This window comes from Setaria viridis, chromosome 7, assembly GCF_005286985.2.
Source record: "Setaria viridis chromosome 7, Setaria_viridis_v4.0, whole genome shotgun sequence".
Lineage (NCBI taxonomy): Eukaryota > Viridiplantae > Streptophyta > Magnoliopsida > Poales > Poaceae > Setaria > Setaria viridis.
This window is the reverse complement of record NC_048269.2, coordinates 13,679,995-13,703,363: the sequence shown is the minus strand read 5'-3', so window position 1 is coordinate 13,703,363 and position 23,369 is coordinate 13,679,995. Positions and strand designations below refer to the sequence as shown.

The 23,369-nt window shown below is 57.2% G+C and overlaps 3 protein-coding genes across 5 annotated transcripts; 1 reads left to right on the top strand and 2 right to left on the bottom strand.

Moving 5' to 3' along the window:
- Nucleotides 1-247: 247 nt before the first annotated feature.
- LOC117864223 (glycosyl hydrolase 5 family protein) lies at nt 248-4,623 on the bottom strand. Of its 2 annotated transcripts, XM_072295215.1 has the most exons (3): nt 3,134-4,623; nt 1,660-2,755; nt 248-1,124 (listed from the first exon to the last, which is right to left on the bottom strand). In XM_072295215.1, exons 1-2 carry the CDS (start codon nt 3,853-3,855, stop codon nt 1,690-1,692), a joined length of 1,788 nt encoding a protein of 595 aa, XP_072151316.1. In that variant the 5' UTR covers nt 3,856-4,623; the 3' UTR covers nt 248-1,124; nt 1,660-1,689. The 2 variants fall into 2 exon arrangements, with proteins under 2 accessions (XP_072151316.1, XP_034604142.1); XM_034748251.2 differs by lacking the exon at nt 248-1,124 and having other exon boundaries at nt 1,596-2,755.
- A 231-nt stretch (nt 4,624-4,854) lies between these two features.
- On the bottom strand, nt 4,855-8,490 carry LOC117864225 (uncharacterized). 2 transcript variants are annotated; one of them, XM_034748252.2, is made up of 3 exons: nt 7,027-8,487; nt 6,139-6,410; nt 4,855-5,071 (listed from the first exon to the last, which is right to left on the bottom strand). In XM_034748252.2, the coding sequence occupies exons 1-2, from the start codon at nt 8,249-8,251 to the stop codon at nt 6,139-6,141; spliced, it is 1,497 nt and encodes a 498-aa protein (XP_034604143.1). In that variant the 5' UTR covers nt 8,252-8,487; the 3' UTR covers nt 4,855-5,071. The 2 variants fall into 2 exon arrangements, with proteins under 2 accessions (XP_034604143.1, XP_034604144.1); XM_034748253.2 differs by lacking the exon at nt 4,855-5,071 and adding an exon at nt 5,403-5,929 and having other exon boundaries at nt 7,027-8,490.
- Nucleotides 8,491-15,246: 6,756 nt separating this feature from the next.
- On the top strand, nt 15,247-16,923 carry LOC117863647 (uncharacterized). The gene is made up of 4 exons (XM_034747453.2): nt 15,247-15,441; nt 15,535-16,047; nt 16,234-16,536; nt 16,903-16,923. Exons 1-4 carry the CDS (start codon nt 15,247-15,249, stop codon nt 16,921-16,923), a joined length of 1,032 nt encoding a protein of 343 aa, XP_034603344.2.
- The last annotated feature ends 6,446 nt before the right edge of the window (nt 16,924-23,369 follow it).

Genomic DNA, 23,369 nt, shown 5'->3' with positions numbered 1-23,369 from the left:
ACATGGAAATAAAATACTTGATCAAAGCCAACTTATATAAAATTGAACAATAGTGTCCAATTGGCCCAATTAGAAGTAGATGTTCTTAGCTCAATTTCAAAAAAAAAAAGCAAGTAGCAAAATAATACGCTGGCTACGGATTAGATTGAAAACCTTCAAAGTCCGGTGGGGCTACAGTTTAACTTATGAGGGATTATGTGCCTCAAACTTACAGGTAGCTCTTGGTAGGCAGGCTAGCCTAAAGCCTACAGGCTAAGGACTTGATGCTCTGTTTAGATGCAAAATATCTTTTTATTAGTAGTGAAAAAAATACTATCCTTTGTAAATTTTCAAAAAGCAATCGGGGTGTTATTATCATGTAAGCGTCTTCAATAGTCTTTACATCTTTCTAAAGAGCGGATTCCATCCTTTAAAGTTTGGTCCGTCATGTGCCGCTGACAAGTGGGGCCTCCACTCAATGTTTCGTCCTTTCCGTGCATGTCTGATGAGAGGCGCACTAGCAGTACTGAAGTAGTGCTCCTCGACCCCCTTCAAAACCAGATGAGGTGTTAATTGTTTCCACCACTGACCAGATCCTGGGGGTTGCCTTCTGATGGGGACACTTTGATCTCATGGCCCACTGAACTTATTTTTCTCAATGTTAATGAGGTTTCGCACATGTATAAATGACTCCATCCTCACCTGAATAATTGACTAGCTCCATTTCCTGATGTATAGACACTCAGTTAATGCTACTCCATCTTTAGCTGAATAAAGAGTATTTATCTCTCCAATATGTTTGACCCATCCACGCTACTGCCATATCACCACCCTTTCACTGTACTGAGCAAGTTAGTATCAGTAAAAACTAAAAACTGATGACAAGATGAAGACAGCAAAAAAATATATATTGTGATATGTATATACTTGATTACATGGGAATATGAGACATGAGGAAGGAAGCAGGTTCTGCCCGGCCCGACAAGTTAGCAGACCAAGAGATCAAGTGCTTCTTTCAACAGTCCTGGTATGATGCCTCCTAGCCCTAGTAGAATTTTTATCTGCTGCATGTACGGTACGCTCTCTTAAGGATGCTACTGCCAGAGGGTTGCAAATGTTCTCAGGCAGTCTGCCCGCTGGTAAACCTAAACAGAAGACATGAGGAATGAAGCATATTATGATCCGCGCCGAGCTAGCAGCCTAATACATTTAATCTTTCCTTCAGTAGCCAACAAAGAACGCCTTCAGTTCTTTTTAGAATTCTCTCAGTTCCTACTATGTAATCCTCACTTCAAAATTAATTACGAGCCAATAGGATGAGCCGGTGGACTAAGAGAAAAAAATGTTTTTTCACGTTAATTAATATATTTTTTGAGAGGATGTTACTTAATATTAAGAAAGGCGTGCAACAAAACTTGGTGCAAGTTGAAGTCAAGGGGTGTTTGGTTCCACCGACTTATTTTTAGCACTCGTCACATCGAATGTTTAGATACTAATTAGGAGTATTAAATGTAGACTATTTACAAAACTCATTACATAAGTGGAGGCTAAACGGCGAGACGAATCTATTAGACCTAATTAGTCCATGATTTGAGTTATGGAAGTGGAGAATCCTGTTACTGCAAGAAACACTGCTCCATTTATCGTAGGAGAAACATGGTATTGAGTTTGACCACTCACAGATAAAATATTGTCTCGGATCGATACTGATCAAAAGAGGTTGAACAACCAAATCTTGAAGGTTTTAAGCACGGGGAGAAGCAGCTGCGCGAGTACGCTGTTGCCGCTCGCCACCTTCCTCGTGCTGCTCACCAGCTTGAACCACTGGCTCTCCGGGTCGCATCTGCTGCTGCCGCCGCTCAGGCACCGGCACCGGTTGGTGACGATGCTCCGGCCGTCCGCGCTGACGTCCAGGCACAGGATTTCATTCCTGGAGGAGGAAGAGGAGGGCGGCGCATGGACGGCGACGTGCAGCTTCGACTTCGACTCGAGGAGCCACCGGGCCTGAGCGCCGGCGCACCCCGCACGCCCCACGCCCAGGCGCACCGGCCGGCCGGCGCCCTCGGCGCGGAGGCACGGCCGGAGCCAACTGCCCCTCAGCACCAGCCTGTGCTCCGGATTATACTCCCACGCCTCCGTCTCGTTGCACGGGCCCAGCTCCAGCGTCAGCGACGACCGGCGCCGCCGCACCACGCAGAGCCCCGTCGCCGGGTGGAACAGCGCGTCGTACGGCGCCGCCTCGTCGAGGCCGGGTCCCCTGAACGGGCGCTGCAGGGCGCGGACCCTTCGCAGCGCCGTGCCGTTGCGCGGCCGGAGCCAGTCGTGGCCGAGCACCCCGTACGCCTCGTCGTGCCCCGCGACGCCCTCCCGGAGGTAGTAGCTCCCCTGCAGCGCCCAGAGCGCCCAGTCCAGGTCGAGCCCGGCGGCCGCGGCGGCGACGCAGCCCCAGTACCGGTTGTCGGCGGCGTTGCCGCCGCGGTTGTCGACGCCGAACTCGCTGAGGATGACGGGCCAGCCGCGGCCGAGCAGGTAGAGCGTGCGCCGCGCCACGCTCGCCGCGACGCGCGCGCACACCTGGTTGGCGTTCCCAGCGAGCCACTGGTGCGGGTCGGAGAAGCTGTACCAGTGCACCTCGAAGGCCACCTTGTTCGAGAAGGTGAGGTGAACCGGGCGCCGGTTGAGGAAGGCCAGGTCGTTGTCGTTGTTCAGGCCGGAGAGGATGACCAGCACGCGCGGGTTCGCCGCGTGCACCGCCTCAGCGCCGCGCTGCATGTACCTGCACCCGTGGCGACTTGTTTAAATTTGTTCTCAGGACAAAAGAAGTCTTTTGCATTTGCAAAGATTCAACAAAACCTGATTTGAAAGGTGGCTCTTATTATTTGTAAATACATTATCTTATATGCTTCAAAGGAAGAGTGTCTAACGGTGTTAAACACTCCATCACGTGCTGGTTGGTGTGGCCAGGTAATGATGGCGCAAAGATGTAGGCAAAACGACACATCAACGTGGGGGGCAGGTAGCACGACACGCCGACAGATCCACCGGTGCATGTCCTCTCAGCAGATGCAGATGCGTCACGCCAACGATTTTTCTACTACCTCACCTCTAGCACCCATAAAGAAAACATGATGCGCATCAATGTGGATTAGCTCACCTGTACCAGTCGGCGGTGTTCTGCCTGGGCCCCCGGAGCTCGTTCCGGAGGCTCATGCCGACGACGTTCTCCTCGCCGGCGAACATGGCGGCCATCCTCTTCAGGCCCTCCACCCACACGTCCGGGTCGAAGTCCGCGTCGCCGAAGAAGCCGTTGCCGTCGTCGGCGCGGCAGCACCACCCCGGGCGGCTCACGTGGTTGTCGAGGATCACCATGACGCCGCTGTCGCCCAGGCCGCGCACCACGGCCCCGAACGCGTCGGCGAGGCTCAGGCCCAGGAAGCCGGGGTTGTTGGCCCCGACGCCGGCGAGCGCGGCGGTGAGGTTGAGCCTGCGGAGGGAGTCCGCGACGGTGAGGGAGGAGGACGCGGCGTCGGTGACCAGGAACGTCGGCCAGGTCAGGCGCACGCAGTTGAAACCCATGGCGGCGACGCCGGCCGCGATGGCGCCGAGGGGGAGGTGGCCCAGACCCTCCGCCAGCATCGGCTCCAGGTGGGACGCCCAGTTCACGCACGCCAGCTTCACGCGCCGCCCGCGCTCATCCACGACCCACCGCGACGACGTCGACAGCGACTTCGGCAGCGCCGCCGCTCCCTCGGCGGCTTCGTGGCACTGGCAGGCCAGGGCCAGAGCGGCGGCGAGGCACGCCGCCGCGACGAGGAGCCTCGCCATGGTGGTTGGTGGGTGAGACAGAGTGACAGGTCCACCGCGGTGGGCGGACATTCAGTGTAGTAGTGCCACTCCTCTAGAGTGTGGTTGGGTGAAACTGATTAGCAGGAATTATTATTATTTAGTCGAATTTCAAGAGTTCGTATCGTGCACAGAACTGTAGTACACCAAATGCAATTTGTTCATTTATAATTGCCTTTTTATAAATATGATGAACTCGTGCAAAACGACTTCGACAATTCAACAATTTGCAGAATCTGATCGGATACTCCCTGCCTGTAGAATACATGGCTGTGCGGGCTTAAGGATTTTGACAACGGGGAAGTTGGAAGTAGCTCTATGCCTCTATAGAGCACATGGGGCACGTTAGTTGCCTCCATATATTCATCTGCCACATGGAACACGTTAACACTATATATACCAGCTGATAAATAGGAAACCAAAATACTCCCTCCATCCCAAATTATAGGTCGTTTGAGTTTTTTTAAATTCATAGACTTTGTTATGCACTTAGATAAACCCTATGTCCAAATGCATCTAGAAAAGATAAAACGACCTATAATTTGAGAAGGGGGAGTAGAAAAAGCTACTATTCATGTTGACTTTTCTAGATACATACATTTTACTATGCACCTAAATACATACTATCTAGATATGTACTAGCAAAAGTTATGTATCTAGAAAAGCTAAAACGAAGAGTAATTTGAGATGGAGGGAGTATAAACCACCTATATAACCATAAACCACCACAAACGGATGGGGGAAGAACTCTGATGAGATAGCATGAAAATTTAAAAGTAGCCAAATGTTCTTCCCCTAAACTGTAAAAAAGTCGGCTACACGGCTGATTAATGGGGCTAACCGCCGTGTAATCGGACTAAATGGCTGTTGAGGCATAAATGGTTGACCATCGTTTCCATCGTTTAATAGGCCTACTAACAAATGTTCAGGTGAACAAAGAGAACCGAAACAACAAGCTTCCTCCAAACAATGGGGTAAACCTTTCATTTCTGTCATGTTATACCAGCCCATAGTTCCCCAACACAACTCATATAGCCAGGATTATACAGTTCGCAGCACACATATATCACAGGGTTACAAACAGCAAAATGGATCCCCTGTTTGTTTATATACATGTACAAAATAATTATCCACATTTACTTAAAACAACAAGCAAAACTTGATGAATCAACAAATCAGTGGACTAGACTACAAACCAAAAACAATATTTACACAGCCAATCGTGTTTTCGCGACACAATATTCCTCTCCTGCAGAAATTACAGTGCAAGTCAAATACCCCATCAATCTTCATAAATTGTTTGTCATTAACCAGATTTTTGAAGAATCTAAGTGGTACATTTCATATTTGTCCATAAATCTAATCACACTTTTAGTAAGTTCTGATAAAATAAAGTAATTTACGAGAAGCTTTGCATCCAAATGTTAGTTGTTTTAGATTTTCTTTTCTTTGAAATGCTAGTTGCTTTAGGTTTAACTAGATGGATTCAAACAAGAAGGGGTTCAGGTGCTCCAACAAATGTTGCTTTAGTTCACTGAAATAGACATACAGGTGTTCGGGCAAATGACCATACTGGAAGATAATACTGAAGAAATTTTGTTTGTTTTCCGAGATAAAAAAGTGAGAATAGATGTTCCACAGAGAGAAATCTCAGGCTTATTCAGATGATAAGCAAATAGTGAAACAATAGCAATAGCACTATGCAATACATTTGAGAATGTCTGGCTTTGAGTTGTGGTCATAGACATTAAGTTCTTCGTTTTGTTTTCTTTCTTTCAAGAACTGTGAGGAGTGAACAAGCCAAATGGATTAACTCGGCTGAGACTGCAAGCTGAAGATGCAATCTATAATGTAACAAGTGTCCTATGACTCTAGCCACAAAGTTCGCAATCTAATAATCCTATTCCTTCATGTTGCATCATGCAAGAGACTATCCTAGTAACTTCAAAAATTGGTGACTGCCTAATTTGTCAGCAGTGGGTCCATGTAGTTGAATTAAGGTCTGCAAACATTTGATGCTTCAGTTTGCAATACCTCACAAGCTGATCTCCTTTAAATAGCTTGCCTAATAGCCTCCTGTTCTTTCCCCAGATGAGCAAGATAGCTTCTGAGGAGATTAAATCATTTATGGATTAGCAGGCTCTAATAGGCCTCAAGCACTGACTGCCTCAGTGTTGCTTGTAATATAGATTCAAGCTTCTACCAGATGTGATTTCTGATGTTGCATCCATGAAACAATGAATAAATTAAGCTAAATGCAGCGCAAAAGATGTTGCAAGAAAGTATGCATCCTAGCAATTTTCATTCAATACTGACCTAGCTTTTCTTGGAGCTTTTAGGAGGAGCACAGTATATGTGTCGCCCTGCTTCTGCAGCATCCTTGATTCCTTGAAGTTGATTAGCTATGTCCTCTAAGAGTTGCAACTGTAATGACTGCCTCCTTTCACTTGCTGCATGCCTTATCTTGTCCTGTGCACCTTTAATGGCATTCAGACTTTTCCCAAGGAGATCATCAGCCGCAGCTCGAGTCTGTAATTTCTCTGCTTGCATTGTTGCATCTGAGAAGCTTCGACCAATCAGGCCTTTAGCTGCATACAAACAACTAAATTTTTAGTACTAGTCTTTATGTAAAAAGGAATAGTTTCGGAATATGTCAATCAACATTAGGAACCATACGTATCATACGGATGGAATAGCAAAGAAAGCCAAGGGATAGGCATAAGCAAAATGTTCTATATAGATACATAATAAAAATTTTGTATCTAGAAATGCCAAAACGACCTACAATTTGAAATGGAGGGAGCATAGAGTACTTAAGTTGTTGATTCTGAACTCATAAAGAAAGAATATGATAAGGGGGGAAAATAACATCACTTAAAAAATCGAATGATATGAGGTAGTCTGGGTTTGGAAAGCAATACAAATACCATATAATCGAAAGAGATTCTAATAAAAGAAATAAACAACACTAAGCTAACAAAATGGCACACAAATTCACAATTGGAACAGTTTTAGTGAATCAATTTTATGTCAATATTAAGAACGCATAACATGTATACCGGACATCAAGACTCCATGCTCCCTCGAATTGAATTCTAGACCTACAACTACAAAGATATGATATATCCACACTAAAAATGCATGCATATGCCTTGTACAAGATAGAAATCATTAATGGAGCTCGATATCTCAATGAATTCATACCTTCTGTTGAGAAGCAAATGTCATCAACTACATGCACATCATAGACATTTGCATCATTCTCACTTCCTGTATGATCACGGGCAATCTTATCTATACCCCCACACCCTACCTCCTGAAACCCATGAGGTGTCTGCTCCTTGGTAGATTCCATACCAGGAGCGGCATCAACATGTAAATCGCAACCCTGATCCAAATCGTGACTCCGGGCAGACAGGGGGAGGATTTCCACCGTTTCTGCTCCATCATCCTCTGTCTCTGCCCCATCCTCATCCTCAGTGCTGCTGAGCTCCAGCCTCGATTGAACGGCGGTAGCTTTGGCGGGTGTCTGAACAGCGATGCCGTCTTCGCTTCCCCCATTGCCACGGTCCCCAATCACAGGCGGCACCACGGATTGCTCACGGAAGAAGGGCGTCTTGAAGCTGAACCCCGAATCGTTCCCCAACCGCTGCTGCATGATCAGACTCGCATCGACCGATCTGGAGGAGCTGGGCTCCCCCTCGGACATGAGCATGCTGTGCGGCGTGACCATCTCCTGGTCGTCGTCGTCCTCTTCCTCCTCGTCGCAGCCGGCGTCCTGGGCGGGGCCGAGGCCGAGGAGGCGGCGGTAGGCGTCGACCTCCTTGCGGAGCGCGCGGGCCTCCCGCTCGCGCAGGAGGACGATGTCCCTGAGCTCCTCGACCTCGTCCTCGTAGAAGGCGCAGCGCTCGTCGGCGGTGCGGCGCTGCTGGCGGGCCTCGATCTCGAGCGCGGACTTGTCCTTCTGCAGGCGCAGTATCATGGCCATGGCCTCCTCGGCCGCCGACGCCGCGGCGCTGCGCTCCTTCTCGAGCTCCCGCTGCAGCTCCGCGCGCGCCTCCGCCTCCTCCTCCGCACCGCCGGCGGCGGCGGCGGCCCGCTCCTTCTCCTCCTCCGCGGCTTCCTCCTCCGGGTGGTCGGCGGCGGTGGGGCCGGCGAAGGGGAAGCGGGCGCGGAGGGCGGCGTGGATGGATGCGAGGGCGCGGGGCGGGTAGCGCGCGAGGAAGGCGAGGAGGCAGGGGAGGTGCGGGCGCGCGCAGGTGCAGGGGAGCGGGAGGCGGAGGAGGGTGAGGGCGCGGGTGAAGGCGGCGGCGAGCGCGGCGAGGCAGAGGCAGGCCCAGGCGAGGGCGAGGTCGAGGAGCGCCCCCGCCAGGGACCGCGCCGTCCAGCGGGCGCGCAGGGCCGCGGCGCCCGGGCACGGCGTGGTCATCGCATTGGTGCCGTGGCAGTCACGAGCGGAATCCGCCTGGATTCGGGTCGTTGGAGAGGGGGAGGTGAGGGGGAGGAGGAGGAGCCGTGCGGGGGATCTGGGTGGGTCGCGGTGGGAATCGAGAAAGGAGCCGTGCGGGGAGGGCGGCGTGAGATGACGACGAGGATGAGTGGCTGACAAGGGATTTTGGCGGAACTGGGCGGCGAGTGCGAGATGACGGGGTGGAAATGGCGGAAATCGGCCGCGCCCGGCGCCGGATTTGCGATTTTTCTTTTCTTTTTCTATTGGCTGTCTGGTGCCGGTGGCGGCTAGATTTGGATGGATTTCGTGCGGTGGCGTCGAGCCCGGCCCGGCACTTGTTCTCGTGGTTCGGTTCCGGCCATGCATACACCGGTAGCAATAGCAATCGTCACGTTCGCTGTCACAATAATCCGACTTGATTGCGCCACGTACGCTCCGAATATCCTGAGGTACGAGTCGTACACTGCTCTGCCTTGGAATGTGCGTTGACGATCATTTCAGCACATTAGGCTCCATGAGATGAATGTGCTATGAGATGAATGTGCTATGAGTAAGAGCTCAATTCTAAAATTCGAATCTTATTAATTAACAAATCATATAATCAAATTGGTTAATTCTTTTGTCTTGCTTTTAGTGTTGAAAAAGGAGATTCTATTATATGCGAATACTTGCAAGAATAATATGATCCATAATGTTAAAAATGTATCCACTCTGCATGATAATCAAGAGCAACAAATAGTGGAACATGCTGCCGATTTACCTTTGTCACATGATGAATTACTTGTTGTTCCTTGTGATAAAGAGGACTTGTGTGTTGATGCTTCTTTTACTCCTATGCCACAAGTAGTGAATCAGTGTGATACTTTAGGTTTGGAACCATACAAATGTGCTGAAGATAAGCTTTTTTTTCCTATTACTTGTGCACAAAATGAACTGAAATTGTTGTATTCTTTAAATATTTTGGATTATATTGAATTTGAAATTCTGTGTAATCTAAATTGTCTAAAAGAAAAATTTAAATTTGATTCCGGTTACAAAAATCTAATCATTGTTCGCTTCATGCAGTTGGCAAATATGACAGTAAGGAAGAATATTTGGTGTATAAAGTTTATATTTGCTCTAATCTGAAATCTCCTTTTGGACTAAAATAACATGATCAAATAGGGGCTGCACTAACACTAATAATGTCTCGCAAAGTTTTCCTAGTTTTTCTATTATGCAACAGGGTCAGCCCGAAGAAAGGGAGCATTGCTGGTTGTGGCCATGTAGCATGGTCGTCGCTGTGTGTTCCAACATCAAAGCAAGCACCTTTGAATGCCATTGGAGCAAGTCGATGACGAATTGTGTTGGGGGGAAATATCAACGGCCCCCTAATACGCAGCTTAAGGAAACAAACCTGAAGGCCCGGGCCCACCAAAGTGTGATCAAGTCTCCGCCTCGACCGACCCCAGCGTCAGGACCGGGAGCGCCCGACCTCCCTCTGCAGGGTTTCCGCCTCGACCGACCGCGCCCCCAGGGTCGGGAGCCCCCGACCCCGTACCACAAAGGTTCCGCCTCGCCCGACCCCGAGCGAGGGAGTCGGACACGATGAGGCCCACGGGTCAGAGTCCTCCTCGGATACGTTCCGCATAGACAGGACAAATCCGGTGGGGCCCCCCGTCGGCCTCACCATAAATGCGCCGCAGAGAAGGCAGAGCGCAGGGCGACCGCGCCCCCCACGCGACCCGGCGCAAGTACCCGCGCACGACCATCCTGTACGAGCTACAGTACTGGCGGCCAGCCCCCATTCGTCACGAAGTACTCATGATCTGCGGCGACCGGAGCGGAGTAAGGGACGGCCCCGTCCTCGGGTCCCACGCAAGCGGCAAAACAGGCGTGAAGCTCCCCCTCTCTAACAAGCCATCGTCAGAGCGGCGGTATCCACCGTCCTCCCTAACGGACGGCAAGGAGACGACGAAACCCCCTCATCATGATCTATCCTGATACCTACGAACGTCGAAGTAGCTACCTGCGAGGAGCTGCAACACTTGGCATCCGGCGGCGACCCCTTCGAGCATGCACGACGGCACGCGTTCAGGGTCGGCAGGACATCGGGCGCCATGGGCCCCTGCCCTCTTTCCCGCCAGGCCTTTTTACCATCTCCCTCTTTACCTTTTACCCAGTTCCCAATTGTATCTCCGGCCGGCCCCTTGTGATATAAAAGGCGGAACCTAGAGCCGGAGAGGGGGGATCGATCAGCCTCTCGAAAGATCAAGACTCCTCCTAGAACACAAGAGACCTGGGACCAGTCCCTCTCTCGCCCGTCTGTAACCCCCTACTACAGAATCCCCGCGCGGGCAACACGAGCATCCTCGATACTGGACGTAGGGCTCCCTTTGCCCGAACCAGTCCAAATCCGTGTCTCCCGTGCAACCATCTGAGGCTCACGCGCATAAAAGAAATTCACTAGTCTAAGTCCTGATCCGCCGATCTTGACAACGACAGTTGGCGCGCCAGGTAGGGGACCTTTGCGCGTACATCACCAAGTCTTATATGGCCAATCGCGATCGCAGCTTCGCTCCGGGCTCCCTGATTCGCTTCGGGAGCCTGGACTTTCTGGCCACCGGGAACAGGACCGAGCTGATCCCTGTCCACGTCCTGCCCGCTCGTCCTGCTGCCCTCGGCACCACCGCCAGGACGACGACGACGAGAGGCCGGACACCAGCCGGAAGGGCCTCACCAGAAGGATGGCTCTTCGGGCTACGCAACGCCGCGGGGGCTCATGGCCGCCTCCTAACGCGGTCCCTCGCCACGTCGCCCGCGAGCAACGAGCTCGTAGGCGCGGCGAGGGCAGCCTCCGACGCTAGCTCTAGTAACGAGAATCCTGACCCCTCGCGCGAGTGCTTCATGGCTGACGCGCACTCCGAGGGGTCCAACGGCGATGGTGCCAAGGGGAGGCAACGGCCCCCCCCTCGCGCGCCGCAGCTACGACTGGGGCCCTACCCAGGGCGCCAGAGGGCTCTGTGCTACTGGAAGAGCACTTGGGCGCACGCCGAGAAGTAGAGCACCCCCACCACGAGGGAGGAGCACGACAACGAGCGCGCGACGTCCAGGAACGCATCTGTGCGGATGGAGAGCGTCCACCGCTCTTCGCCCGCGCCAGCCAGAACGTCGCCGCTGCGGCGGTGCTGCTCCGACAGCTCCCCGAGCCGGCAACGCCTGAGGAGCGACGGGCGCGCCAAGAGATGCGTAACCTACTTGAGTGCGCCGCCGTCCAGCAGGCGGAAAGTTCGGCGTCTCGACGACGCGGCCAGAACGCCAGTAGGGCAACGCAAGACGCCCCCCCGGAGCGGCGGGGGGAATCTGTCCATCAACCCCCTCCGGGGGCGAATCCAGCTGCGACCGCCCAGCGAGCACCGCCGCTCGCGGTAGGCGAGGCCCGATCCATCCACCAGCGCGTCGGTCCCGTTCGCGACGCCCGCGACACGCTGGACGCGCGGAGACGTTCCCGCGCGGACAGGGCAGACGGGGCGGACCGTGGCTACCACGTCCACCGTGGCGGGCGCTACGACAGCGGGGAGGATCGCAGTCCGAGCCCTGGAGCAGCTGGACCTCGAGCCTTCTCTGCGCGCATCCTGAATGCGCCCTTCCCGCCGCGTTTCCGGCAACCTACGAGCTTGGCCAAATACTCGGGGGAGACCAACCCTGGAGTATGGCTCAGCGATTATCGACTCGCATGTCAGGCCGGCGGGGCGGACGATGACCTGTTCATCATCCGCAACTTACCTCTGTTTCTGGCAGACTCCACGAGAGCCTGGCTAGAGCACATCCCTTCAGGACGCATCCGTAGCTGGAACGACCTGAAGGAGGTTTTCGTAGGAAACTTCCAAGGGACGTACACTCGCCCTGGCAACTCCTGGGACCTCCGGAGCTGCCGCCAGGGGGCGGAAGAGTCCCTCCGGGATTACATCCGGCGCTTCTCCAGAAAGCGCACCGAGCTCTCCAACGTCGCCGACGCCGACGTCATAGGAGCTTTCCTAGCAGGGACCTCATGCCGGCCCCTCGTCCACGAACTAGGGCGCCGAGGTCCCCGAACCACGGAGGAGCTCCTCAACATCGCCACCAGCTATGCCTCCGGCGAAGAGGCTGTCGGAGCGATCTTTGATCGTTCCAAAGGCAAGGCAAAGCGGGAGGAGGACGCCGGCGAAGGCACCTCCAACCGCCAGCAACAGAAGAAGAAGAGCAAGCAGCGGCGCGAGGCCCCCCTCGTGGCCGCAGTCGAACGAAAGCGAGGGCAGCCGCCCCCCGAAGGCACACCCGGCTTCTTCGACAAGTTGCTCGAGGGACCGTGTCCGAACCACGAGTTCCCCGTCAAACACGCCTACAAAGACTGCAACCTCATGAAGAGGTTCTTCGTGGGCAACCCGGTGAAGGGCGATCGGAAACGAAAGCCCGATGAGGAAAAGAAGGGAGACGAGGAGAAGGGAGACGGCTTCCCTAAAGTGGACGGCTGCTTCATGATCTTCGGGGGACCCGCTGCGTACGACACCAGGCGCCAGCACAAGCTAGAGCGTCGGGAGGTTTACGCCGCCGAGCCGGCGACCCCGACTTTCCTGGATTGGTCCGCGCCGGCCATCACCTTCGACAGATCCGACCACCCTGGACGCGTCCGGCATCCAGGGCGCTATCCTCTCGTCGTCGACCCCATCATTGGCACGACGCGTCTCACCAAGGTACTCATGGATGGGGGAAGCGGCCTCAACCTCCTCTACGCTGAAACCCTCGACGCCATGGGGATCGACCGCTCCCGTCTCCGTCCTAGCAAGGCCCCCTTTCATGGCGTTGTGCCAGGGAAGCAGGCGACGCCCCTCGGGCAGATCGACCTGCCCGTCACGTTCGGGACCCCTTCCAATTACAGGAAGGAGGTCCTCACCTTCGAGGTGGTGGGCTTTCGCGGAACCTACCACGCCATCCTGGGCCGCCCATGCTACGCGAAGTTCATGGCAATCCCCAACTACACCTACCTCAAGCTCAAGCTGCCGGGGCCCAATGGAGTCATCACCGTCGGCACGACCTTCCAGAAGGCATACGAGTGCGACGTCGAGTGCTGCGAATACGCCGCGGCTATCACCGTCTCGGGCGACATGGAGGCCCAGCTTGAGGAAACCGTTGAGGACCGGCCCGACGCCAAGCAGTCAGGAATCCCCTTCAAGCCCACCGAAGGTATCAAAGAAGTCCCCCTCAATCCCGGTTGTTCCAGCGCAGGGGTGGTGCGAATCAGCGCGGCCCTATCTCCCAAATAGGAAAGCGCGCTCGTCGGCTTCCTCCGCGCAAACAGCGATGTCTTTGCGTGGAAGCCCTCGGACATGCCAGGCGTCCCGAGAGAAGTCGCCGAGCATTCCCTGAACATCAGGGCCGGCTCTAAACCAGTGAAGCAGGGCTTGCGCCGTTTCGACGAAGAAAGGCGCAGGGCCATTGGCGAAGAACTCGAAAAGCTCCTGGCGGCTGGCTTCATCAAAGAAGTACACCACCCCGAGTGGTTGGCCAATCCTGTTCTTGTACCGAAAAAGTATGGGAAATGGAGAATGTGTGTCGATTATACCGGTCCCAACAAAGCGTGTCCAAAGGATCCGTTCCCTTTGCCGCGTATAGACCAAATAGTCGACTCGACAGCCGGGTGCGAAACACTCAGCTTCCTCGATGCGTACTCGGGCTACCACCAGATCGCGATGAAAGAGGCCGACCAGCTCACCACCTCCTTCATCACCCCCTTTGGCCCCTACTGTTACGTTAAGATGCCATTCGGCCTCAAAAACGCGGGGGCTACCTTCCAGCGATGTATGCTTAAGTGCTTTGGAGATCTCATCGGGCGAACCGTTGAGGCTTATGTTGACGACATCGTGGTCAAATCCAGGAAGAGCGATCAGCTTGTCCCCGACCTGAAGTTAGCCTTCGAAAGGCTAAGGGATAAGCATATTAAGCTTAACCCAGAGAAATGCGTGTTCGGTGTCCCAAGGGGCATGCTGCTAGGCTTCATCGTCTCCGTACGGGGCATCGAGGCGAACCCGGAGAAGATAGCGGCCATCAACGGCATGGGGCCAATCCGGAACATGAGGGGAGTGCAGCGCGTCATGGGATGCTTAGCGTCCCTAAGCCGATTCATCTCGCGCCTCGGCGAGCGAGGACTTCCCCTCTATAGGCTCCTGAAGAGATCCGACCGCTTCGAGTGGACCAGCGAGGCGCAGGAGGCGCTTGGCCGGCTCAAGGACCTCCTGACAAAGGCCCCGATCCTGGTTCCGCCGGCCGACGGTGAAATCCTCTTACTCTACGTCGCGGCAACCACCCAGGTGGTCAGCGCGGCCCTAGTGGTGGAGCGAGAGGAGGAGGGGCACGCTCTCAAGATGCAACGCCCGGTATACTTCATCAGCGAGGTGTTGTCCGAATCCAAGTCACGATATCCGCAGATCCAGAAGCTCGTCTACGCCGTCCTCATCACGAAGAGGAAGCTGCGTCACTACTTCACCTCCCATCCGGTAACGGTCGTCTCTTCATTCCCGCTTGGTGAGGTCATCCGGAACCCAAATGCAACAGGGAGGATCGCGAAGTGGGCGGTTGAGCTTATGGACCAGGGTATCACCTACGTCCCCCGCACCGCCATCAAATCCCAGGTACTTGCCGATTTCGTGGCTGAGTGGACGGAGGTGCAAACGCCGCCGGTGGCAGAAGAGCAGGAGTTTTGGACGCTGTACTTCGACGGGTCGCTGATGAGGGCCCGCGCCGGAGCGGGCCTCGTTTTCGTCTCTCCGCTGGGTGTACGCATAAGGTACATGATTCGCCTCCATTTTCCTGCATCAAACAATGTCGCTGAGTATGAAGCCCTTCTCAACGGGCTTCGCATCGCCGTCGAGCTGGGCATCCGTCGACTGGACGTCCGAGGCGATTCCCAGTTGGTCGTCGAACAAGTCATGAAAGAATGGAGCTGCCATGATCCAAAAATGGCCGCCTACTGCAACGAGGTACGTAAGCTCGAGGACAAGTTCGACGGATTGGAGCTCAATCACGTCGTAAGGCGCTTCAACGAAGCCGCCGACGAGCTCGCTAAGGCGGCGTCTGGCCGGACGCCCGCCCCCGACGGCGTCTTCGTTAGCGACCAGCTGAAGCCTTCGATCCGTTACCCGGAGCCAGCAGGGGTCGGCGGGGCGTGCCCAGCCTCGGGGTCGGGGTCCGGGCCAGGGGAGGTCGGCAATACGCCACCTATCCTGGACCCGAACACCCACCCCGAGGGAAACGACGCCGCCCCGCCCGACCCGGCCGCGGAAGCCGGGCCCTCCGACCCCGCGGTTATGGAAATCGAGGCAGGTCCCGCAGCAGGGCCCGACCCCCCGACCGATTGGAGAGCCCCGTACCTCGAGTACCTTATCCACGACGCGCTCCCAACTGACAAGACCGAAGCCCGCAGGATCACGCGCCGAGCGAAATCCTTCGCCATCATCAACCAAGAGCTTTACAAGCGAAGCCATACGGGGATCCTCCAGCGCTGCATCCCGATCGAACAGGGAAGGGCGCTGATCCATGACATCCACGCCGGGGCCTGCGGTCACCACGCTGCGCCAAGGACGCTGGTAGGCAATGCCTTCCGGCAAGGTTTCTACTGGCCAACCGCGGTCGCGGATGCTACCCAGGTAGTCCGCACTTGCGAAGGATGCCAATTCTTTGCCCGCCAAACCCATCTGCCCGCACAGGCATTGCAAACCATCCCCATCACGTGGCCGTTCGCGGTCTGGGGGTTGGATCTTGTTGGACCCTTCAAAAGGGCGCCCGGGGGCTTCACCCACCTACTCGTCGCTGTCGACAAGTTTTCCAAATGGATCGAAGCAAGACCTGTGGCGCAGATCAAGTCCGAGCAGGCGGTACAATTCTTCACCGACATCATCCACCGCTTCGGGATCCCGAACTCCATCGTAACCGACAACGGTACGCAGTTCACCGGAAAGAGATTCCTCCAGTTCTGCGACGACCACCACATTCGAGTGGATTGGGCGGCAGTTGCGCACCCCCGCACGAACGGGCAAGTCGAACGAGCCAATGGCATGATACTCCAGGGTCTCAAGCCACGGATCTTCGACCGCCTTAAAAAGTTCGGCGGACGATGGGTGGCGGAACTCCCAGCAGTCCTCTGGAGCCTGAGGACGACCCCCAGCCGGGCAACGGGATTCACCCCGTTCTTCATGGTCTACGGGTCCGAGGCCATCCTGCCCACCGATTTGGAGTACGGATCACCAAGGGTAAAAGCATACGACGAACAGGGAAACCAGGCGTCGCTCGAGGACGCACAAGACCAACTCGACGAAGCGCGAGACGTGGCCCTCCTACATTCGGCTAAGTACCAGCAGGCCCTACGGCGTTACCACAGCCGCAGGATACAAGGTCGCGCCTTCAACGTTGGAGATCTGGTGCTCCGCCTCGTCCAAGACAACAGGGGTCGGCACAAGTTGACTCCCCCTTGGGAAGGCCCGTTCATCATCGCACAAGTGCTACGGCCAGGCACCTACAAGCTGGCAACTCCCGACGGGCAAATCTTCAGCAACGCCTGGAACATAGAACAGCTAAGACGCTTTTATCCATAGCTCTTGTTTATAATTTATACATAGCTTTGCCCCCGTTTTCGTTAAAGCTCAGGGGTATCCGACCCTGGCCTCGTTCCAAGGTCGCATACCCCTCGGGGGCTACCAGTTTTGTTCTTCTACTAAAAAGAAACCCTGAGCCACCTTGGCTCAGGCCTTTTCGTTTAAGCTCAGGGGTATCCGACCCTGGCCTCGCTCCAAGGTCGCATACCCCTCGGGGGCTACCAGTTTTGACCTTCACGAAACAAGAAGGCCTTTCCTTTTAAGCTCAGGGGTGTCCGACCCTGGCCTGGCCCCAGGGTCAAACACCCCTCGGGGGCTATCGGGGGCTCCGACCCCAGCCGCTGGGCACCGCTAAAAAGAAAACGTTTTTTCTTCTTTCAGAAAACCGGCCACCCCCTTTCGAAAAACCTTTGGATACAGAAAGATAAGGATGCGTGTACGGTACTCAGCCAAGTTGCGATCGGACTGCGAAAAGCCTACGCCCCAGCGGCTACGGTACCTTCGCTCATCAAAAACTTACTGACGCACCCGGCAACGCATCCAAACGCTTTCAAAAACCAAAGGAATAACAAAGGGAAACAGTTTCCTTAGCAAAATATAAAGTCATAAGAACAGGCCCGTATGGCCAACGCAAACAAGTTCGAAACGACTGACTTAAGTATAAACGTATTTTGGGCACATGCCCAGTGCAGTTAATTAACAGGAGGGTCGGCCGGAGCGGTAGTCCCAGGGTCGGCGACGGCGACGGCTTCAGGGTCGGCGGCAGCAGGGGCCTCGGGGCCGGCAGGATTGGCTTCAGGGGCGGCTGGGGGAACGGCTTCATCCTCCAGAAGCTTCGCGAGGGCCTCCGCCGGCGCAGTCACCGCGGAGTCGATCTCGTCCAGCTCGGCGTCGGTGTAGCCGACGCAATACCCCTCACTCATCCCGACAAAGTTAATGTCGGCATAGTGAGAACCGAAGACCCCGAAGGCGCGCCGCACACCAAGGTGAAGCGCGTCCACGGCAATCTCACGGCGGCGACGGCGCACCTCAAGAACACGGGTCGGCAGCGAGCTCGACCCTTCTTCCGGAGCGACGCCGAAGTCCTCGCAGACGACGCGGACGGCATCCCGCAAGGCGCCATGCTCGCCGCGCTCCTCGACAAGTGAAGCCTGCAACTTGGCAAGATCCTCTGCAGGAGCCGATCAAGAAACTTCACCAAGTTAGAAGAAACGAAACACCGACAGCACGGAAATACAGAAGCAGAAAGAGCCTCACCGTCGGCCTTGGCCTTCAGCTCGTGTTCCCGGGCGACACTGAGGGACACGGCGGTCTGGAGCCCGTCCACCTGCAAACGGAATTGGTCGCGTTCCGCTCGAAGGGCTGCGTTCTCCCCCCTCAGCCGCGCCAGTTCCTTGGCGTCCCGGCAGGCCCGCTCGGTAGCAGCCGCTCTTAGCCCCTCGGCGTCATGGCGCGCCTTATCCATGGCGGCCTGGAATTCCTCAAGGTCGAGGCGGGCCTTCTCCGCGACAGCCTGGAGCTTGGCCTCGGCACGCCGCGCCCCCTCTAGCGCCGCCTGCTCGCGCCCCTCCAGGTCGCGAACGGCCCCCTGGGCAGCACCGAGCTGCAGGGCCAGACCCCTGGAATGCTCCCTCTCGGCGATGTAGTGCTCCCAGAGTTTCCGTTGCCGCCGGAGGAAGTTGGATTTCTCCAGACTGGCCTCCTGAAGAGCCTGCAGAGTAGCATGATGGTAAGACAAGAGAAGAAAAAAGAAAAGAGCCTATCACCAAGCGGGGGAAACAAACATACCTGATTGCCAGGGACTACGGTGTCGGCCAAGGCCTCTAACGCCGAGGTTAGCGCCGCCTGAGCCCGGGCGACGCCGCCGTGCACCACCTGCCACTTATGCCACTCAGCAGCATTGTCCAGTGCATAAAGGCGCCGCAGCGGATCGTCGCGGGACGACCAGCGGAGGATGTGCCCCCTCCACGCCCCGGGGACGGAGGAAGCCGAGGGCGGAACGGGGCCCGACTCTGACGTCGTCGCCGACGACGACATCACGACACCAGAGATCCCCGGGTCTACCGACGACTCCGGCGCCTGCACGCCCGTCGCCACCACGGCCGCCGATGGCACCTCTATGGGCACATCCGCCTCGGCCGCCGGAAGCACCCCCGTGGGAGCAGCCGGGACGGAGACCTCGCCCTCCGACATCGGTACCTCCACCACCGCCGCACCCTCGGGGACCAGCGCCCCCTCTGCCTCCGACCTCGCCACGTCAGCAGGGGCATCCGCCCCGCCCACCGTCGTCTCCGCATCCTCCGCCTCGTCGGCGTCAAGGTCAATCACCTCCCCGGCTTGTGAGCCCGGAGGAATCGCGGCCTGGGCCGGAAGAACGACCGGTGGGGCCGCGGGCGGAGTGGGGTCCGCTCCCCCTCCGGCGGCTGACCCTGCCGCAGCGGCCACCTCCGCTGGGAGACCTGCGGCCACGCCAGGAACCCCGCCAGTCGCCGCTGGCGGGGCGGCGGCCCGTCCTCCAGAGGAGGACGACGACCGCAGCACCTTTTTGGGCGCCAGCCGTGGGCTGACGCCACGGGGAGAAGCGCTGCGACGTTGACAGATAGGCGTCGAACAGAAACACATGAAAGGAGAAAGAAAGGATGACGTCCGGAGAGAGTCAAACTTACGCCCTCGAAGCGCAGGGGCGACGGACGCGCTTCGACTCGGAGCCAGACGCCGACCCCGGGGCGTCTGGCAGTGGCCGCTTGTCGCCGCCCCGTTGCCCCCCACCAGCAGGTACGGCGGCGGGGGCAGCCCCCACGGATCCCCGAGGAGCCCCCCGAGCGGACTCCTGCGGGGCGCCCCGCGCCGGACCCGAGACTGTGGTAGGGGCGGGCTCTGAAGGCCCCTGAGGGACGCTCCGGCTCGGCGCCGGAGCGACATCCCTCGCCGGCACCAGAGGAGCGCCCCGCGCCTGCTCCTGGGGGGTGCCCTGGGACGACCCCGAAGGGGCGCCCCGCGTCCCTCTCTGGGGAGGATCCTGTGCCGACCCCCGGGGGACACCCTGCGTCGCCCCCTGAGGAGCGGACCATGCAGGCTCCTGGAACACGCGCGGCGCCGACCCCTGAGGCCCGGCCCCAGGACCAGGGGGAGCCGGATCCTGCACAGGCGCTCCCGCCACCGCACCCCCTGCCGCCGTCTGCGGGGGTGCGTCGCGAATCACCAAAGCCCCCGAACGGGGGGCAAACAACTCCCATTCTTCCTCCTCCTCCTCCTCTTCTTCTTCTCCTTCTTCTTCATCGTCGTCGTCATCAGACACGACCGCCCCTTTCCGCCGCCGTAGGAGCTCCTTGGCGGCCCTCTGCCGCCGCTTCTCCGTCTCCTTGTCCTTGCGGCGCTTGTCCTTCTCCGCCTGAGCGCGGTTGAGGGCCCTCCGTACGGCATCCTCCGGCACCGGCGGGAGAGAGTCCTTAACCCGGGTCAGCGAGCCCTGTGAGGCGAAAAAGAGGATCAGCATCGAAACGGCTAGACGGCTGAACATCAGGAGGAAGAGGTAGTGACCCAAACGCCTTACCAGATCCACGAAGCCCGGCTCCGGGCGCATCGGCGGGTGCCCGGGGACTGGGTACTCGACGTCCTTGTCCTCCAGCGCCTCCCGGAGCCGCTGCTGGATCTCGGAGTCGGCGAGCGCGCCAACCGCCAGGACGGTGCCCTCGGGCGGCATGTCAGGGGTCATGTCACTGAGGGACCGGATCCGGAGCATCAGCGGCGCCACCCGCCGGGCGTGGTAGGCGCCGATGACACCGGCACCAGTAAGCCCCGCCCGCTTCAATTGTCCGATGGCCTGCAGGAGGTCGAAGATCTTCTTCTTCTCCTTCTCCACCGGCCCGTACGCCCACACGTCGGGCGCCACGTCGATGGTGCGGCCGGTGAACGTCGGCAAGGGGGAGTTGGGATAGTTCTTCACGTAGAACCATTGGTTGTGCCACCCCTTATGGGACACAGAGGTCTTCACCGTCATATACTCCTTGGAGCGAGTATGGCGGAGGTGGATGCCGGCGCACCCAATCGGCACCGGAGGCGACTGATGCTGGCCCCCGGCCTTCCCGGTCTTCTGGTAGAGGCTGACCGCGAAGAAGTACTTCCACAGCTCGAAGTGGGGCTCGATCCCCAGGAATCCCTCACACAACGCGACGAACGCCGCAATGTGCTGGACCCCGTTGGGGTTGAGGTGCTGGAGCTCGAGCCCGTAGTAATAGAGCAGCCCGCGGAAGAAACGGCTCGGAGGAGAGGCGAATCCCCGCTCGTGGAAATGGGCGAAGGAGATGACGTAGCCGGCAGGCGGCGACGGAACCTGCTCCGTCTCCGGCAGCCTCCACTCGTCCCCCGCCGTCCTCTCGCAGAGGAGCCCCTTCCGCACTAGACCTTCGGCGCGCTTGGCAGTAAAGTGGGAGACTCCCCAGGAAGCCATCGCCAAAGAGGGGGGAGGACCGGCGAAGACGAAGACGAAACGCACGGCAAATGGCAACGGGAGCGAGGAAAGCGAAAGCGAGCGCGGGAAGAGCTAGGAGGAAAGAAGGCTTGAGCGCGAAAGGAGAGGAACCAGAGCGGCGTGTTCTAGCTTTTATAGGAGGAGTGCCGGGGAAGCCGAACCGACGCCCCGGCCGCCATAAATACGGCGCCAGGTACGCCCCTGCTACGCCCGTTTCCTTTCGAAAATCGCGCGCACGCTCGGCCGCGAAAAAACATCCTGTCTCCCTCGATCCGCGGGACGGCGCTTCCATAACTCCATTCCCCGGGCTTCGCGCCCACGACGTTCCGCACGACCGGCCCTGGCACATCCACCGCTCCGCTCCGACCCAACGCCCACAGGAAGGTAAGAAAGGGATACGGGGCTGAAAACGCCCCTACGGCCCAATACGGTCCAGGGGTTCGAAAGCTGGCCCAACACGGGTTCGACAGCTGCCCCAGGACATCCCCGAGCAAGGGGTGAGAAGGGACGGGCCCGCTAGCGGCCAACCTCACGTTCGAGTCCCGCTCAGTATAACGTTCATGGTTTTTCCACGGGGAAAGGCAACGAGCCCTCAGATCCAATCGAACGGATCCGAGAACTATATGAACCGACTGGCGCCACCAGCTTGGCCCGAGCCGGACCCCCCCGAACGGGGACCGGGACTCCACTCGAACTTACCCGTTTGCAGCTCAAACGAGCACCACGGTTCGTCCTACGCGGATAACGTGGCCCGGCTCAACCCCTCCGTCCTAGCGAACGGACGCTTGAGGGGCAACGATCAAAAAGTCGACCTGGTCTCCCGATCGGTTTCCTGCAGCGAGCAGGAGCTCGGGGGCTAGCCTCGCAAAAAACTACCACATGTGTGGTCGTAAACTGACAGGCTCCCTCAAACGTGGCAAAGATGAAACGAGCGCGCATAATGCAGGAACTGACGGCGAAACAGCGAAAGAAGCCTACGGAGGAGCACTCCTGCTCCACCACAGGCTCGGGGGCTACTGTTGGGGGGAAATATCAACGGCCCCCTAATACGCAGCTTAAGGAAACAAACCTGAAGGCCCGGGCCCACCAAAGTGTGATCAAGTCTCCGCCTCGACCGACCCCAGCGTCAGGACCGGGAGCGCCCGACCTCCCTCTGCAGGGTTTCCGCCTCGACCGACCGCGCCCCTAGGGTCGGGAGCCCCCGACCTCGTACCACAAAGGTTCCGCCTCGCCCGACCCCGAGCGAGGGAGTCGGACACGATGAGGCCCACGGGTCAGAGTCCTCCTTGGATACGTTCCGCATAGACAGGACAAATCCGGTGGGGCCCCCCGTCGGCCTCACCATAAATGCGCCGCAGAGAAGGCAGAGCGCAGGGCGACCGCGCCCCCACGCGACCCGGCGCAAGTACCCGCGCACGACCATCCTGTACGAGCTACAGTACTGGCGGCCAGCCCCCATTCGTCACGAAGTACTCATGATCTGCGGCGACCGGAGCGGAGTAAGGGACGGCCCCGTCCTCGGGTCCCGCACGCCCTCGGGTCCCGCGCAAGCGGCAAAACAGGCGTGAAGCTCCCCCTCTCTAACAAGCCATCGTCAGAGCGGCGGTATCCACCGTCCTCCCTAACGGACGGCAAGGAGACGACGAAACCCCCTCATCATGATCTATCCTGATACCTACGAACGTCGAAGTAGCTACCTGCGAGGAGCTGCAACACTTGGCATCCGGCGGCGACCCCTTCGAGCATGCACGACGGCACGCGTTCAGGGTCGGCAGGACATCGGGCGCCATGGGCCCCTGCCCTCTTTCCTGCCAGGCCTTTTTACCATCTCCCTCTTTACCTTTTACCCAGTTCCCAATTGTAACTCCGGCCGGCCCCTTGTGATATAAAAGGCGGAACCTAGAGCCGGAGAGGGGGGATCGATCAGCCTCTCGAAAGATCAAGACTCCTCCTAGAACACAAGAGACCTGGGACCAGTCCCTCTCTCGCCCGTCTGTAACCCCCTACTACAGAATCCCCG